This window comes from Cryptomeria japonica, chromosome 10, assembly GCF_030272615.1.
Source record: "Cryptomeria japonica chromosome 10, Sugi_1.0, whole genome shotgun sequence".
NCBI classification, from domain to species: domain Eukaryota; kingdom Viridiplantae; phylum Streptophyta; class Pinopsida; order Cupressales; family Cupressaceae; genus Cryptomeria; species Cryptomeria japonica.
In genome coordinates this window covers 429,108,437-429,124,284 of record NC_081414.1, presented here as the reverse complement: position 1 = coordinate 429,124,284, position 15,848 = coordinate 429,108,437, and the positions used below count along the sequence as shown (strand labels likewise).

General features: G+C 35.8%; 1 protein-coding gene across 1 annotated transcript; it reads right to left on the bottom strand.

Moving 5' to 3' along the window:
* Window positions 1–9,616: 9,616 nt before the first annotated feature.
* Window positions 9,617–15,427, bottom strand: LOC131075694 (pentatricopeptide repeat-containing protein At1g11290, chloroplastic). The gene is made up of 2 exons (XM_058012569.2): window positions 11,460–15,427; window positions 9,617–11,331 (listed from the first exon to the last, which is right to left on the bottom strand). Exon 1 carries the CDS (start codon window positions 15,171–15,173, stop codon window positions 12,744–12,746), a length of 2,430 nt encoding a protein of 809 aa, XP_057868552.1. The 5' UTR covers window positions 15,174–15,427; the 3' UTR covers window positions 9,617–11,331; window positions 11,460–12,743.
* Between the last annotated feature and the right edge of the window lie 421 nt (window positions 15,428–15,848).

The window sequence follows — 15,848 nt, the reverse complement described above, 5'->3', positions numbered from 1 at the left end:
ATACAATGAACACTTGATATACGTGAAAATCCAAGATGGGGAAACCTTGGTGAGAAGAGCCCCTTAGAACTACTGCTCAAATCTAGCCTCACAAAATAATGAATTACTTACAATCATGAATTAGGTGCCAACCACCAATCCCCTGATGTGTTTGTAGTTACCAACCTATTGGAGACACCAACCCCTAACACAAAGGTTTTAGCACCAACTCAATAGGTAAGACATTGGTCCTACTAAATTACATAGATATGATTTGCATACCTTTAAGCTTGATAAATCAACTTGCCCATGATTCGATTAACCTTCTAACACTCTCTCACAAAACATATGATCTCTTGGTAATGACACACATGATTGGAATCCAACTCACATTACACACATTCTTATTTTCACATAAGAGCCCTAATTACATAGAATTCCACTACAACAACACTCCTATGATATATCCTAAACAACTATAAATATGAATTACATTTACAATTACATTCATATGTCGATCCAAAAAATAGAAATAGTATCCACAAGTCAAACACACAAACACTTCTTAATCGAACATGTCAAATATGTAGTAGGTTAGGTCCAAGAGTCCACATGCTACTCTAGAAGAAAGAACACACCATGCAGTTCACAATGTAGCCTTATTTAGTTCCAATAGTCAACCACACAATACCTCTAGAGAACACATGCCACAAGCTATTGTTGCATCAAGTCAAAATTTTTAACCGGTTAATTCACTATCATAGTGATCCCTTTGTCACTTCAATCTTACTAACAGCTACACACCAACTCTAGAAAGTCTAGATTATGATGATTCGTGTATAGACATACTCTCCTTTCAAATCGAAGACCAAAACTAACTATTGTAAAGCAATGGAGATAAAAATAGTTTACCAGAACATGCTCACTATCTAGGTAACTTACCTCAAACATTTCAAATTAGACTTTTGGATCAATTCCATCAACTAAAATAGATGTAACATGATATAAAATACATTCTTCAATTGATCCACTATCATAGCTAGTCACATGTACAACCACAACTCAAAATGATCTGATATGACATGACAGTAAGAAACATTCTTCAATCTCCTAGATACCTTTTTATCAATGGTCAACATAACTGACTAACACACCTAACGCTCTTTTGACATCAAAGACAACACTCTTTTGATATCAGTGACAAAATATGTCCAATAATATCCCCCTTTAACATTAGAGACAATTCTCTTTTGGCATCAATGACAACAATGTCAAACAAAGAATTAATTTAAGCTAGCAATTTGTTTGTTCTTCTCAAAATAATTTAGTCTTTGGTATCTACAAATCATACTAGGAAAAGGTTGGGATTACAAATACCCTTTGTGTCATCTTTGAGGTTACATCAAGCACTACCTCCCTTGAGGTTCCAAATATCTTCCTATGCTTTTTGTTATAATGTTGGGCACAAGTCAACACTAACTCTCGTGATTGTAAGGACACTGGGAAAGCAATACAATCTACCAATCTTGAGACTGATAAGGATTGTGCTAGGCTAGTTCAATAACCTTTTCTATGTACTCTTTGTAAAAAATCCTCCATGTTTACATGCACAAGATCTATGTCAGCAATCTCAATATAAGGAGAAAACATCTTGAATGAAGGGTGGTAACCCTTGAACTCATACTTCATATTTTTATGTCTTACTTGCATTCTCCTTGTTGGTTCCCAAAACCACAGATTGGAAATCAAAGAGTTTTGCCACTTCTCTTAATGACTTCTGAATCATTCTTGGCCAACAAACGGGAATGATCGATAATTCAAATTCCCTTGCACTTCAGGCTTCGCTAAACCAAGGTGGGTGAACCTATACCTGAAACCTAAATCTGGAGGTTAAAGACTTTTCTATAGCAAATTTAAGAAATTTAGTGACTTCAAGATGGCAATTGTTCTTGAACCCAATCTTATCTGAAAATTGTAACTACTTTCTTGTAAATGAATATTTATAAAGTAGTGATGTATGAATTAGAAATATGTTTCCTTGATGAAGCTTGCTTTGAAAAATAATTGATTCAAATATATAAAACCAATAAAAGACCAGTGCCTTGATTCCTTACTGGTTTCATATCATTTCAAATGAAAAATCCTACGTTTAACCTTAGAGATAGTTTTAATAACTTGTTAATGAAACAAGACCATCATCTCAAAGGCTTCTATATGAATTGTAATTAAAATGTAACATCCAGTTAGTCTTACTGAATTTAACTCTTTACTTTGAAAGACCAATAAGACAATTCGAAGTTTGCCAACCAATCCTTCAAACTGATGTTCAAACTAAAAATCAATCTTAATTACAACAACATAAGATTTCACAATGAAACAATCTATGTAAATAGATTTATCTAAGGAACTGATCAATCAATTGAAAAGATAGATATCATCATGAATAAAAAACACTTAAACCAGTTGATTTCAGTGTATATCATCCATCAACTTGATACTTCTAGACAACAAGTTCATAAGAAATGCATGAAAGATTGTCTTGATATAAAACTATAAACTTGTGATCTTTGTCTTTCCTAAAACATCCTCTATATATAGATGAGGATTTAGTTTGAAAATGAAAGGGTATTTCCCTTTCATTAAAACTAAAATTAACAAAAACTAACTAGAAACTAACTACCTAAAAAACTGCCCTAACAATATGAACAAACTAAAAGACTATAAAATGCAAAGTCACATCTTTGAACACCATTTCATGATATTTATGGTTGATCTCCAAGAATTTGATCGCACTTCTGAATATGCTTCAATTATCCCTCTAATTTGTAGGTATCTGCATCATAGATGATATCTCTGACCACAATTTCCAGAGTGATGAAGTTTTCCATATGCTCAATTGTCTCTGTCATGTCAAGTCCATCAGACTGGGCAATGTTAAGGGAGGCACTGAGAAGACTTTGGTATTCCAAAATCCATTTATCGTTATCCTTAATTTGTCCATTCTGATCTTCAATCTCTGGAAAACCATGATGTACTATTTCCTTACATTCATCAAATTCATTTTGCAATTCTGTGTCAAAGTCTTCATGCTTTCTCAACAACCTTTGTATTCCTTCAATAACTTTGGCATCTACATTGACCATTGTCTTATCATGCAATAAAGTTCCTAATTTGTTACAAATCCGACTGTGAGATACCGCATTATCCATATTCTTCTGATAAACAACCCAAAAATCTTCAAGGAGACCTTGCAACTTTTCAAATCTCCTGGTCAGTAAAACAGAGGTTGCATCAGCCCTCCTCACAGTCTGCATTTTCTTTTTTAACCTTTGTTTTCCAATTGCACTTCTTCACATTTCTTTTTCCATTGAGACCCATCATGGATCTGTGGCACGGGGTGTCCTCCTCTTCTTAGCAACTCTTCATATAGTCCCTTGTACTGATCTCTTTCTTTGATCACTTTGACTAATTGTGCTTTATTAATTTTTGAAATATCAATGCCCATGTCAGTAGTAACAATAGGATCTACTTCACCAACTTTTAATTTCAACATATGACCAAAAGCTTTATCCACATCAATGATCTTCGGTCTCTTATTTGGAGGGTAAAGAGCCCACAAAAGAAGAGCCTCCTCACCCTAGTCAAATCTAAAGCCAATAAACACATCATTCACTCCATGAATATCCAATTTAAATTCCTTATTCTCAGAATGTAACATGCTATCAAAAATAAATGACGCACTCATATCCCATCTTGGAAAGATGATAATGCCTGCCTCTAAGAAGTTCTCTTCCACTTTGACGGGTCATAGTAGTTAATTCTAAATTAATTTCTTCCTTGAGTTTCCTCAACAATTCTGATTCTTTTTCAGGGGTTATGTTTGGTATAGAGTCCCTCAATTTTTTACCTTTGAAATGATATAAAAAGGATTTAAATTCTTTTGACTTGATAAAAACATCATCAGACACAAAAGTAGAATGCTCATCATATCTTGCATCACTATGGATATTCAGTCTGGCAACAATATGTTCTTGTAAGTCAGGTTTCTCTATTGTGTCTGGTGCTTGATGCCTGGACACTATCTCAACATCTTCTGACTCACTTTCACTTTGCTCCTCTTCAGTTTCCATTTCTTGCAATCTCTTTTTCTTTTCTTCCAAATTTCTGTTTAATTCATCAATGGCCATTTGGGCCTCTTCCTCCTCCATGTTCCTAAACATATCTTCTGCTTCCAAGTAAGTATGAAAATAATCTCCCAAATTCTGGCTTTTCTTGCAACTGTGAATATATCCTTCAGAGTCATAATTGAATCTAGCAGTATATTTGAACAAATTGTATTCTTCAATTAGTTTTCTATCAATGGCTTCATAAGCCTTTGTTGATACAATGGTAAAGTCCCCAAAACTAAGAGTCCCGGGCAAGAAAGTTTGGTTGCGCATATCTCCAAAATGTTTAGCATTTGACACACTTAACTGTCTTACAATCTCCAGATAAGCAATTATGTCTGGTTCAAATTTTGGCAACACATATGGGGTTCCTTCAAAACCGTAAATTTTGAAGCAAGTAAAATCCTTATGAACAAACCAATCACCCCATTTGTGATTGACAATACCTCTCTCATCAAAAGCAGCAGGTCTCATAAATCTTTTAATCTCATTAGAAATAGATCCTTCACACGGGACACCATAAATTTGGTACAATGGCTTTACTATTAGCTCTTCAAACTTAATGTAGTTTGACCTCACGTATCGTGAGTCCCATACTAATGTCCAAATTTGCACTGGTTGTTCTTTACCCGCTCTGTCCACTATGTTCAATTTTAAACTCATTGGCCACATATCCCGAAATCTTCCATAAAATTAAATTAAATGCAACAACAATGAGCAAAACTTAAAAGTGAGCTCCCTATTATCCCTAAGGTTCAAGAAACCCTCATGCAATTTTTCTATAAGATAAGTAGCATAATCAAAGGGTCTCGACTTAAACATATGTACATTTGTTGCCAACACCAACAGCCCAATACTAGCCACACTAGGTACCTCTATACCTCCAACCTGTCTGCATGACATATAAGTGTATTGTAAGTAGTGTCTGAAGATATGCATATTAAATGGGGGCCCATCCTCTTCGGTCAGAATGCCCTTCTCAACCTAGTGGAAGGCTAAGTTCCACCCTTTGTAAGTAGTATCCATTTTAACAAATTCCTCTTCTAGTTCTCGAAATGACAAGGGCACATTAGGGTTAGGGTCTAAGCTAAAAAATTCATCTATAGTGCCACGACAAAATCTAATAAACACCTCACCATTTGGAAGCTGAATGCATCTCTTCACAGAATTATAATTTCTGATTAGGACTTCCATCAGTCTGATATTTATGAAAACATTCGGAACGACAAGTTTACCTAAGTTGGTTATCCATGGGTTACAGATTGGTACTTCTTTGTCTTTTCTCAAAAAATGAAACAAGAAAAGTTCATAACCCCTCACCTTTGTCCATACGTCTCCAACCCCTTTAAACATGTCTTCAAGCTGATCTTTTCTGGGCAAATGTTGTTTCAACCTTCTTGATTTTGGACCTAGAGACTGCAATTGATTAATAATATCTTGATTCAATTTTCGTGCAGGAGGGACTTCCGCTATTTTGAATTTTTTGGATGTGGACTCGGAGCCCTTAGCACTTCTCTTCCTTCCTGATGAACTTGAAGCTTCCATGTCGCGTGAATAATTGTGAGCAATAATTCTCATCTTATGTATTTTTTACTAGGACGCAATCTGCACTTGGTTCTTAATTCGCCTCGTGTGAGCCATCAATCTACTCAGTCGTAAGCATTAAATACATGCTACTTTGGTTTCAGTTTTGAATTAAATCTATAACGGCTCATCGGTATATGCTTTTTCGATGAACTACTCCCTTGGCGCCACTAGAAACATTTCATTCCTTAAGTCACTTTGTTGTTCATCAGCATGTGTCTTCCCGATGCCTTTATCGAGTATCGGCATAACCTTGAATAGCTTCTGTCAATAGTCATTTTTTCTCCGATGAACCTCGTCCTTTATTATTTCCATCGGGATAGCTTGAAATATACATCCCGATCTCTTTAAGTTGTGTCGATGACTAATATCTTTCTTCTTGTCGGTGTAGGTCTTACTGATAGCCTTATCGACTATCAGCAAAACATTAACTCACATGTTGCAATTGTGAATGCTTTGTCGATGATGCTTCGGTAGTTACCATGTTAGCGTATATCTTCCCGATGTGCCTATCGGGTATCGGGATAACTCCTACCCCCTTCTTGCGATAGTTAGTTACTTTCCCAATGACCTTTTGCTTTTCTAAGGTGCTTTCTTCGGGGTAAGCTACACCAATGGTTTAATCTGCTTTTCTCTATAAAATGTGCTCCTCTTAATGAAATACACATGTTTATGATATTTTATATAAACTGAACAAAACCTCACAAAAGCTCAACCTCTGAGATATTACATAGATCTTGCTTCTTTGGCTAAGTTTGTCAAAGTGAAAGCCTTATCTTACTCAGTGCCACCCCCTAATTGCCCAACTGATGGTTGACTCTATGGAGACAGATCATAGATGGATGGGAATTGATGTTGTAGGATCATTCCTGCACATAAAACTTCAATAGTAACTATTCTCATGATAAAAACTACTTATTGAAAAGCATAAGCAAATAGTATCTCAATAGCATAAATAATTTAAAAAATTATGTGCTAACACTCCTTACAAAATTCATGCAAACATCATATTACCATTCTTATTAAATCTCCCTTTTAAGTTCAAAACTAGTCAAAAATCTTATGTACTTAATTATTGAGCATCAGATTTGAGCAATAGACCCTATCAATTTGAGTGGAAATATTTAAACCGATACTTAGCAATGGTTGTATCCTTTCAATAATCAAGGTTTGGGTGTATCCCATTATTCTCACCCAAAATTATATAGATGTAATAAACAGGCTCAATTATTGATACTTGAAAGACATAATACGTTCAAATTAAGGCATTAGGGTTTGGGTGTTAGGAACAATCTTTGGCCTGTATTAAGAGCTTGATAAATGAGTTGTACCTAATCATCAATGGCCAAAAATTATTATGATTTTTAGCATAAATTATTAAGAGTTAGGGTTTATAATAGATCCTCATTCTCAAATCCATATAATGATAGTTGTTCACATTCCCAAAATCCAATACTTGAAAGATCTAGTAACTTAGATAAAAGTCTAAGTGGTTGGAACGATGTTATTATTTATGTGAAGATGATCCAAGGTGAAATGAGATAGACCCAATTCCAAAAATCTAAGATGCTTTTAAAAAAAATTTAGGCTAAAAAACTGAGGATTGGGGATTGGGGACCAAGTAGGATCATTAAAGACTATACCATCATTAAAATCTCATTCCAAGAATTACCAAGATTATACCATCATTATTTAGGGTTGCTATTTTAGCTTTTTGTTCCTTTAAAAGGACACTATAACATTATTGTTCATTTAGTTATTGCATGATTAGTATGATTAATGTATCTGGATTAATTGTCTTTTTGCCTCCATGGCTATTTGTTTTTTCTCTTGAATTGTGACAAGTTTTCAATTACAAGTTATCTTTGGGAGATGTGGGGTTAAGGGATCAACTCCAACGTTGTATAAGAGCTTTACATCTACAATTTCCTATTCATTTTCTAAAAGATCCATCCTTGAAGATAAAAAATAGAAAATAAAAAGAAAAATAAAAAAAGGCAAAAGAAAACAAAATTCAGCCATATTTTTTTTTTGTAAATTTTTGAGAAAAATAATTTTTGGATTTTGTTTGTAGCCCCTAGAAACCACCTAGGTATCTATTAGATTTTTCATATAATGAGCAAATTTGACAGCAAATAGATCAAAAGGGTCATGTCTATTGGTTATTGGATGACTAAATTTAGCTTGTTTTTTTTTTTTTTTTTTTGATATAACTTTTTTCTCAATGAAGTTTCAAGAAAAATGATTTATGGGTATTGTTCACAACCTCGTGAATAACTAATATTGAAATTATAATTATAAAGGTCTTATTGAAATTATGCATGTAATTCATTGAGATGAGATATACTTGAAATACTTGCATGGGGTGCATCTTTCTTTGTGTAACTATTGAGTATTTATTTTTGTATGATATGATATTCTAGCTCAATTTATGTTTACTTATTTGCTCTAGACATATATGAAATATGTGGTGTTATTGATTTCATTATGTATTCCGATATGTGAATGAAATGGCTTATTACAAATCTAAGGTACCTTATAGAGATGTGTCGAATTCTCTCCTTGTGGAATATGCATATTTTGTGTTGAAAGAGATGATGTGATGTTCATATGCATGCATGTAAGAAAATGAGTGAATTCTTTGAAGTACTAATAAGAAGTAAATCTTGTACTTTGTATCTTGACTGTGTTATCATATTGCATTTTTTGTTTAGTGACTTTGAAATCAAAGGAATAAATTGTTTGGGCAATGAATTAGTTCCCCAATTATAAAGTACTTATGCTACTAATTATTTGGCCCAAGGTTTTGTGCAAGTACCTTTATAAATTTATGGTGCACTCCTAGTATGAGATGTTAAAAACTCTTAGGTGTGGGAATTTCTCATGTATATTGTGTTGATCATGATCAAGTATGCCCTACCTTGAGGTGTGTCTTCAAGGGTGGTCTATCTCATTGCATGCTATAACTTCATTGCATTTAGTTTAATTTTGTTGTACAGTGTGAAATCCTAGCATAATACGTCTATAAGAATCTATTTGCATGTTTTTTTCCTTGGAAGGTTGCCTTTGTCAATTTATGATCATATGTTGGATTGTGAACCACATATTTGTACATGTACGTGTTGTGTTTAGGAAATTCATTGTAATGATTACAATAAGATTAGCTCTATTCATGCTTAGAGGATTTTATTTTTAGCATGTAGCATTAAACTTCTTCCATAACTTTATAGAAATTGAATTTGTGATGATGTATAATAAAATTGTTTTTCAAACATTATATAGTAAAATAAAGGGAACGAGTGTCATATAGGATGTGTTAAGAGTATCTTATTAATCCTTTTTATATATCCTTGAGCTTGGGATATTGAACATTCAACCTAAGAATGGTCGCATTATTGCAGTATGGGGGAGCCATGCTTTTCGTATTTGGATGAATGTTTATTCTCTTCATGACTATCCATTCTCTCCATTTTCTATAGCTTTGCCAGTATGTACTCTTCTTATATAAGTCTACCTAAGGGAATTGTGTGGTAGATAGGAGCTCTTTTGAAAGACATCTATGATTGCTTGCAGAATACTTGATTGCGCCAGCTCAGCCACGTGTTCTTCCTGCCAACAGAATTAAATAATAAATTGGACATTATCACCTGTGTAAATTCATATTTATGTCGGAGGTTTTTCACTAGGTAGCACTGGCTCTCATTTTTTGTTGATATAAAGTAATTTGGGGTTACTACACTACAATTCTATATGTAATTTCTTCATTTCAGGCATCTTTCTTTCTTTGGAGCTATACCACTCGGATTGTCAACTCCTTGCAAATAGTATGCATATAGTAACCCCACAATTCTATATGTAATTTCTTCATTTCAGGCATCTTTCTTTCTTTGGAGCTATACCACTCGGATTGTCAACTCCTTGCAAATAGTATGCATACTTCTTGAAATAATCACCAAAAATCCCCACAAGAACAAAATCCTTTCTTTAAATAATGGAACTGATTAGCATGGCTCACCATAATTTCTCACTCAGTTTAGAGATAATATGCGTTGTCGCTGCATTAAAGTTTTGACATCAATATGTAATATTCAGCATCTTCAGGCTCTAAATTGTAGTGTTCTCGTGCCACATTCTCCTGGCTGGATGTTTATGTGAATTCTACAGGCACCGAGCATCATCCTCCATACAACAATATCAGGCTCTAATGGCATGTTTTTATCAGGTTTCTTGATTCAGAAATACTTCCAGTATGGCCAAAATGATCTACCATGCATACATAGTTGTTCATGCTTGGGGAAATGTTATATTCTTTACTCACTATTAAAATAATTATGTCCCAAATGAACCAAAACTGCATTACTACATGCATATAAGACTGAAACTAAGGTAATGTGGTTTGGCTTTATTCTTGCTTTTAGCATTTGATGAAGTCCAAGAGCGTCCTCACCATGCCCATGCATTCCATACCCTGCAATCATTGCATTCCATGAGATCACATCTTGTTTAGATACATTATCAAAAATATTTTGTGCAATGTCAATACTGCCACCAGGGAACTTTTGACACAATTACCCAATTCAAGTCCATTCCTGATTATGCAATAATGTATACATTTGCCGTCTTCCAGCGGTGCTAAATGGGCACATGCTGAGAGAATACTTACCATGGTAACCGAGCTGGATTTATACATAATCAAAAATATTTTGTGCAATGTTTTCACTGCCACTAGGGAATTTTCGACACAATTATCCATTCTGAACATGACCTGCTATCATTGTACCCCAGGACACCACATTTCTATAAGACTGTTTCAAACAGCAGCCGTGATATCCCTGTCCTCTAGGATTTGGCATACACGTCAATGAGAGCAGCTGCCACAGCAAGACTTGATTCAAACCCCCTGTTATGATATGAGCGTGGACACCTGTGCCTTGTTCGACAGCTTCTAAATGGGCCCAGGCAGAGAGCAGATTCATCACTGATATTAAATACAGAGGTTCAAATTTCTTGTCGGAGATTTCATACGGAACGGTGTACATGAAACCCAAACTCTCTGGAATGCACTCTACGCTCCCTAGATTGAATCTGCATCTTAAAAGTCTGGAGATTTGAGTTCTTTTAGTAAATGCCATATTACAATGGTTATTGAATCTGACAGTTGCATTTGAGTAAAGAGAAATACAGCTTCATTGACTTGTCCATTTTTAGTATGTCCAGCAAGCATTGCATTTCATGCCATCACATCCTTTCTTGACATTTTCTCAAAAACTGGATTGCAATATCTACATCACCACTTTTTGGCGACTCCTTATAAAAATCTTAGAATTCAATATATTCTTATTTATCTGATCGTGAATCAACTTGCCTTTCTCTAGAGCACCTAAAAGAAAAAAATCTGATGGAAGTTTGGAACACATCCCACTGTAATAGAGTTGTTGCATTTAATAAAACACTATGAAGGACTCTTTAGCACGATCAGTCCGGGCATAACCAGTAGCAATTCCAGTACAGGAAGCAACATCTCTGTCAGACATTTTATCCAACACTTGTCGTGCCTCCTCGACATACCCACATTTAGCACACATCTCTATGAGGGTATTCCCTACAAAAACGTGGGATTCTAAATCAGTTCTCACTATGTGGTAAGACATGACATTAGCTATTTAAGATCTGATTAGTTTCCACATGCCTTCACTACAAATGGAAAAGTAAAATTGTCTGACTGTATACCTCCCTGCCGCATTCGGCCGTAGAGTACAAGGGGTTCCTTTCTCGCGTATCTTTCAATTAATATATCGGACAAGAAAAGGAGTGGTTCACATTTCTGATAAAAAATCAGGCGTCCATCAGCTAAGCTCCTTCCTTGGCAATATATATTTACAAGTCTGGTAGCCAAGTCGATATTTTTGTCGAGTCTGGAGTTGCTTCACTGACCTCGGTTGAGTGCACAATTTAATTCTTTCTTCTACACTGATGGAAATGGACTATAGAGTGAACTTCAAAATACACGTAAACTGCACAATTTTCATAAACGTTAAGGTTGCAATGAGGCACCGGCAGCAAAACAAAACCCGCACGAAATTTCTTTGGCGTTTTCTTGTTGTGTCTCCTGTAATTCTCGGACTTTCCTCCGACTCTCTCTATCTCTCAGCCTAACTTTTACAACATGGTAACATAATTGCATTCTCGGATGTTTCCTTGTGCTGTTCCTCATGCTGATAATCTAGATAGAATGCTAATAAATCAAATCATACAGAGAAAATAAACCCCAATACTGAACCATAGGGAGGGAGTAATGTGCTTTAGGTGTGGTGTCGGTTTTAACCTTTTTGTTGACTAACAAATGTTATACGATAGAGGGTTGGAATCTGAAATCTGGTCACTGAACAGAAATCAAGCAGATATGACTAAGTTGCTCCGAGGTTTGTGCTGCTGAACACAGAACCGTGCTGTGTGGCCTGGTTTGACTGTGTTGCCTGGTCTGTTATTGATGCAACCCACCTCCTACAGTGTGTTCTCTTGGGTTTTCTGCACCTGTCCCTAAGATGGCATTGTGCTGAAAAGCACGGTAGGCCTCGCTAGATGGAGATAAGGACTCTTTGACTTGTCTCAGTGTCTGGGAAACATGCCAAGCAAGAATATAATTTTAATGCAACTGAGACTGAGAGTGGAACTTAATGAGATGTGCTCCTTAATTGTTCTTGTTTAGCACTTGATTTAATGACCAGGAAGATGCCTATAAATACATGTTCCTAATCCATCAATTTAACGTAACATTTGCACCCCACTTTTTCTATATTAAGTAATTTTGAGCTCCCATCCTACAATTCTGTACATAATTTGTTCATCGTTGATCTTTATTGAATGCCATTTCTTTATTTCTTTGGACCTATTCTACTTACTGTGCGAGTAACCTGACATGCAATGTAATGCTGATACTCGGATTGTCAGCCATCAGTAAGTAGTATGCAAATGTTGGCTGTCAATGAGACTTATATCTGCTTAACACTAACATCACCAAAAATCTCCACATGAACAAAATCCATTCTTGAAATGATGAAACCGATTAGCATCCCTCACAATAATTTCTCGCTGGACTATTTTAGATATGAACTTAGATGCGTTGTGGCAATCTCCACATACACGAAGGTTTTTGGTAATACGAATGGGCATCACAGAATTTATATTAATGAGCCCGAAAGCAATAGCAAGCTTCTCGCTATGGCTGTAAAGCATACGCTTCTTCACTTTCTCCTCCACATCATGCAACACGAAATTTGTGTCAGGCACATACCCAGCTTTCTCAATCTTCTCAATCAATGTCACTAACATTGCATAAATTTTCTCAGATTGAGGATGCGATTTGTCTCCAGAAAGAAATGTGTGAATCTTATTATTTGCCTCAATCCAGCTGCATCCTGGTGTCTTTTTCAGCATCTTAAATTTCATCAATTCTCTCACCTTGGCTACATCATCCCATTTCCCTGCCGCAGCATAAATGTTTGAAATTAACACATAATATCCAGCATCTTCAGGCTCTAAATTAAAGAGTTTTTTGGCCGCATATTCTCCTAACTGGATATTGGAGTGAATTCTACAGGCACCTAACATTGCCCCCCACACACCAATGTCAGGCTCTAGAGGCATGCTTTTTATCACGTTTCCTGCTTCCTCCAGATTTCCAGCACGGCCAAAAAGATCTACCATGCACACATAGTGCTTCATGCTTGGGGAAATGTGATATTCTCTACTCATAGAACTAAAATATTTGCGTCCCAAGTCAACCAGACCTGCATGACTACATGCAGATAAAACTGAAACAAAGGTAATGTGGTTTGGCTTTATTCTTGCTTCTAGCATTTGATTAAAAAGTGCAAGAGCATCCTCACCATGCCCATGCATTCCATACCCTGCAATCATTGCATTCCATGAGATCACATCTCTTTTAGACATTTTATCAAAAAGATTTCGTGCAATGTCTATACTGCCACACTTTGCATACATATCAACTAAACAATTTTTGACAGAAGTATCCAATTCAAGTCCATTCCTTACTATGTAATGATGTATGCGCTTGCCTTCTTCCAGAGCTGCTAAATGGGCACAGGCTGAGAGAACACTTACCATGGTAACTGAGTTGGGTTTCATATGCTCTAGTTGCATTTGCTCAAAAAGTACCAAGGCATCACTAGCAAGCCCGTTCTGAACATATCCTGCAATCATTGCACTCCATGAAACTACATTTCTACCAGACATTTTTTCAAAAAGCAGCCTTGCTATATCAATACTCCGGCATTTAGCATACATGTCAATGAGAGCAGTTCCTACAACAAGACTTGATTCAAACCCCCTTTTAATGATGCAAGTGTGAACACCCATGCCTTGTTCGACAGCTCCTAGATGGGCACAGGCAGAGAGCAGATTCACCGTTGATATTAAATTGGGCATTGCATTTGACAGTTGCATTCGATTAAAGAGCATTATAGCTTCATTAGCTTGTCCATTTTTAGCATACCCAGCAAGCATTGCATTCCATGTCACCACATCCTTTCTTGACATTTTCTCAAACAGCTGGTTTGCAATATCTACATCACCGCATTTGGCATACATATCTACCAATGCCGTCGTTATGACAATGTCAGAATCTAATTGGTTCATATTTATCTGACTGTGAATCAACTTGCCTTGCTCTAGATCACCCAAATTTCCACAAGCTGATATAACACAGGCCATGGTAACAGAGTCGGGCATAACATTTTGAAGTTGCATTTGATGGAAAAGTATGAGGGCTTCTTCAGCGTGCTCAGTCCGGGCATAACCAGAAATCATTGCAGTCCAGGAAACAACGTCCCTGTATCTATCAGACATTTTATCAAACACTTGTCGTGCATCGTCAACACATCCACATTTAGCGTACATATCTATGAGAGCATTACCTACAAAAACGTGAGATTCTAAACCACTTCTCACTATGTGGTAATGGATGGCCTTACCCGTTTGCAGATCTGACAGCTTCCCACATGCCTTCAGCACAAGCGGAAATGTAAAATGGTCCGGCTGTACACCTGCCTGCCGCATTCGGTTGTAGAGTGCAAGGGCTTCCTTGCTCGAGTTCTCTTTGATTAATATATTCCACAAGAAAAGGGGTGGATCATACATTTGATCAAAAATCAGGCGTGCATCGGCTAAACCCCTTAGCTTCGTATACATAATTACAAGTTTGGTAGCCAACTGGGTATTTTTATGAAGTCCAGAGACGAGTATGTGAGCGTGGAATTGCTTCACTGACTTCAATTCAATACACGACTCCATTCTTTCTTCAACGCCAATGGAAATAAAGGAGCGAAATTTAAAATACACGATGACTCCAGAATTGTCATTGCCATTAAGGTTGCGATAAGGAACTTGCGAGGGAAGAAATCCCCGTCGAAATGCCTTAATCATTTTCTTGTCTGGATTCCTGTAATGATTGGATTTTCTCCGACTCTCTCTATATCTCTTCGTACATAAACATTATGAACAATGATATGTACAGTTGTGTAAATTGTTACAAGGGATGTTGTCACTGATGCATATTTTCGGGAAGGAGCACAGAACCATATAAAGGGAAAGGGGCCGGGCACTGGCTATCCAGGGGAAAATTTGCACCGCCTGGATAGCCGTGCTTCCTCGGTCCTCCCCCCGCGTTCGTGTCTGCTCGCCTGTCATCGTCCGCAGGGCTCGGGGTAAACGATGCCAAGGGAAAACAGTGCCGGAAAAAACATAATGATTTAACATAATATTAAGTTGGTCATATTGATATAAAATATTATATCAATGTGGCGTAACATTTTGAATTTATTTTTTAATAAATTTAATTCTTTTTTAATTTATATCAATTTCTATTAAATTTTAAATATTTATATATAGATTTTAATTTTGAGTAAAAAAATAATGTAATTAATATAAGTAATATTTTTAGATATATATTATTATTAATTTATTTAAGTTTTATAGGTAGAAATAATTTAGAAAATAATTGATATCAATTTGAATAATATTTCATTATTCTTTAGATCAAATTTATATGATTGTGCATTTTAATTTAAATATATTAAAATATTTGTTTCTTAATATAAA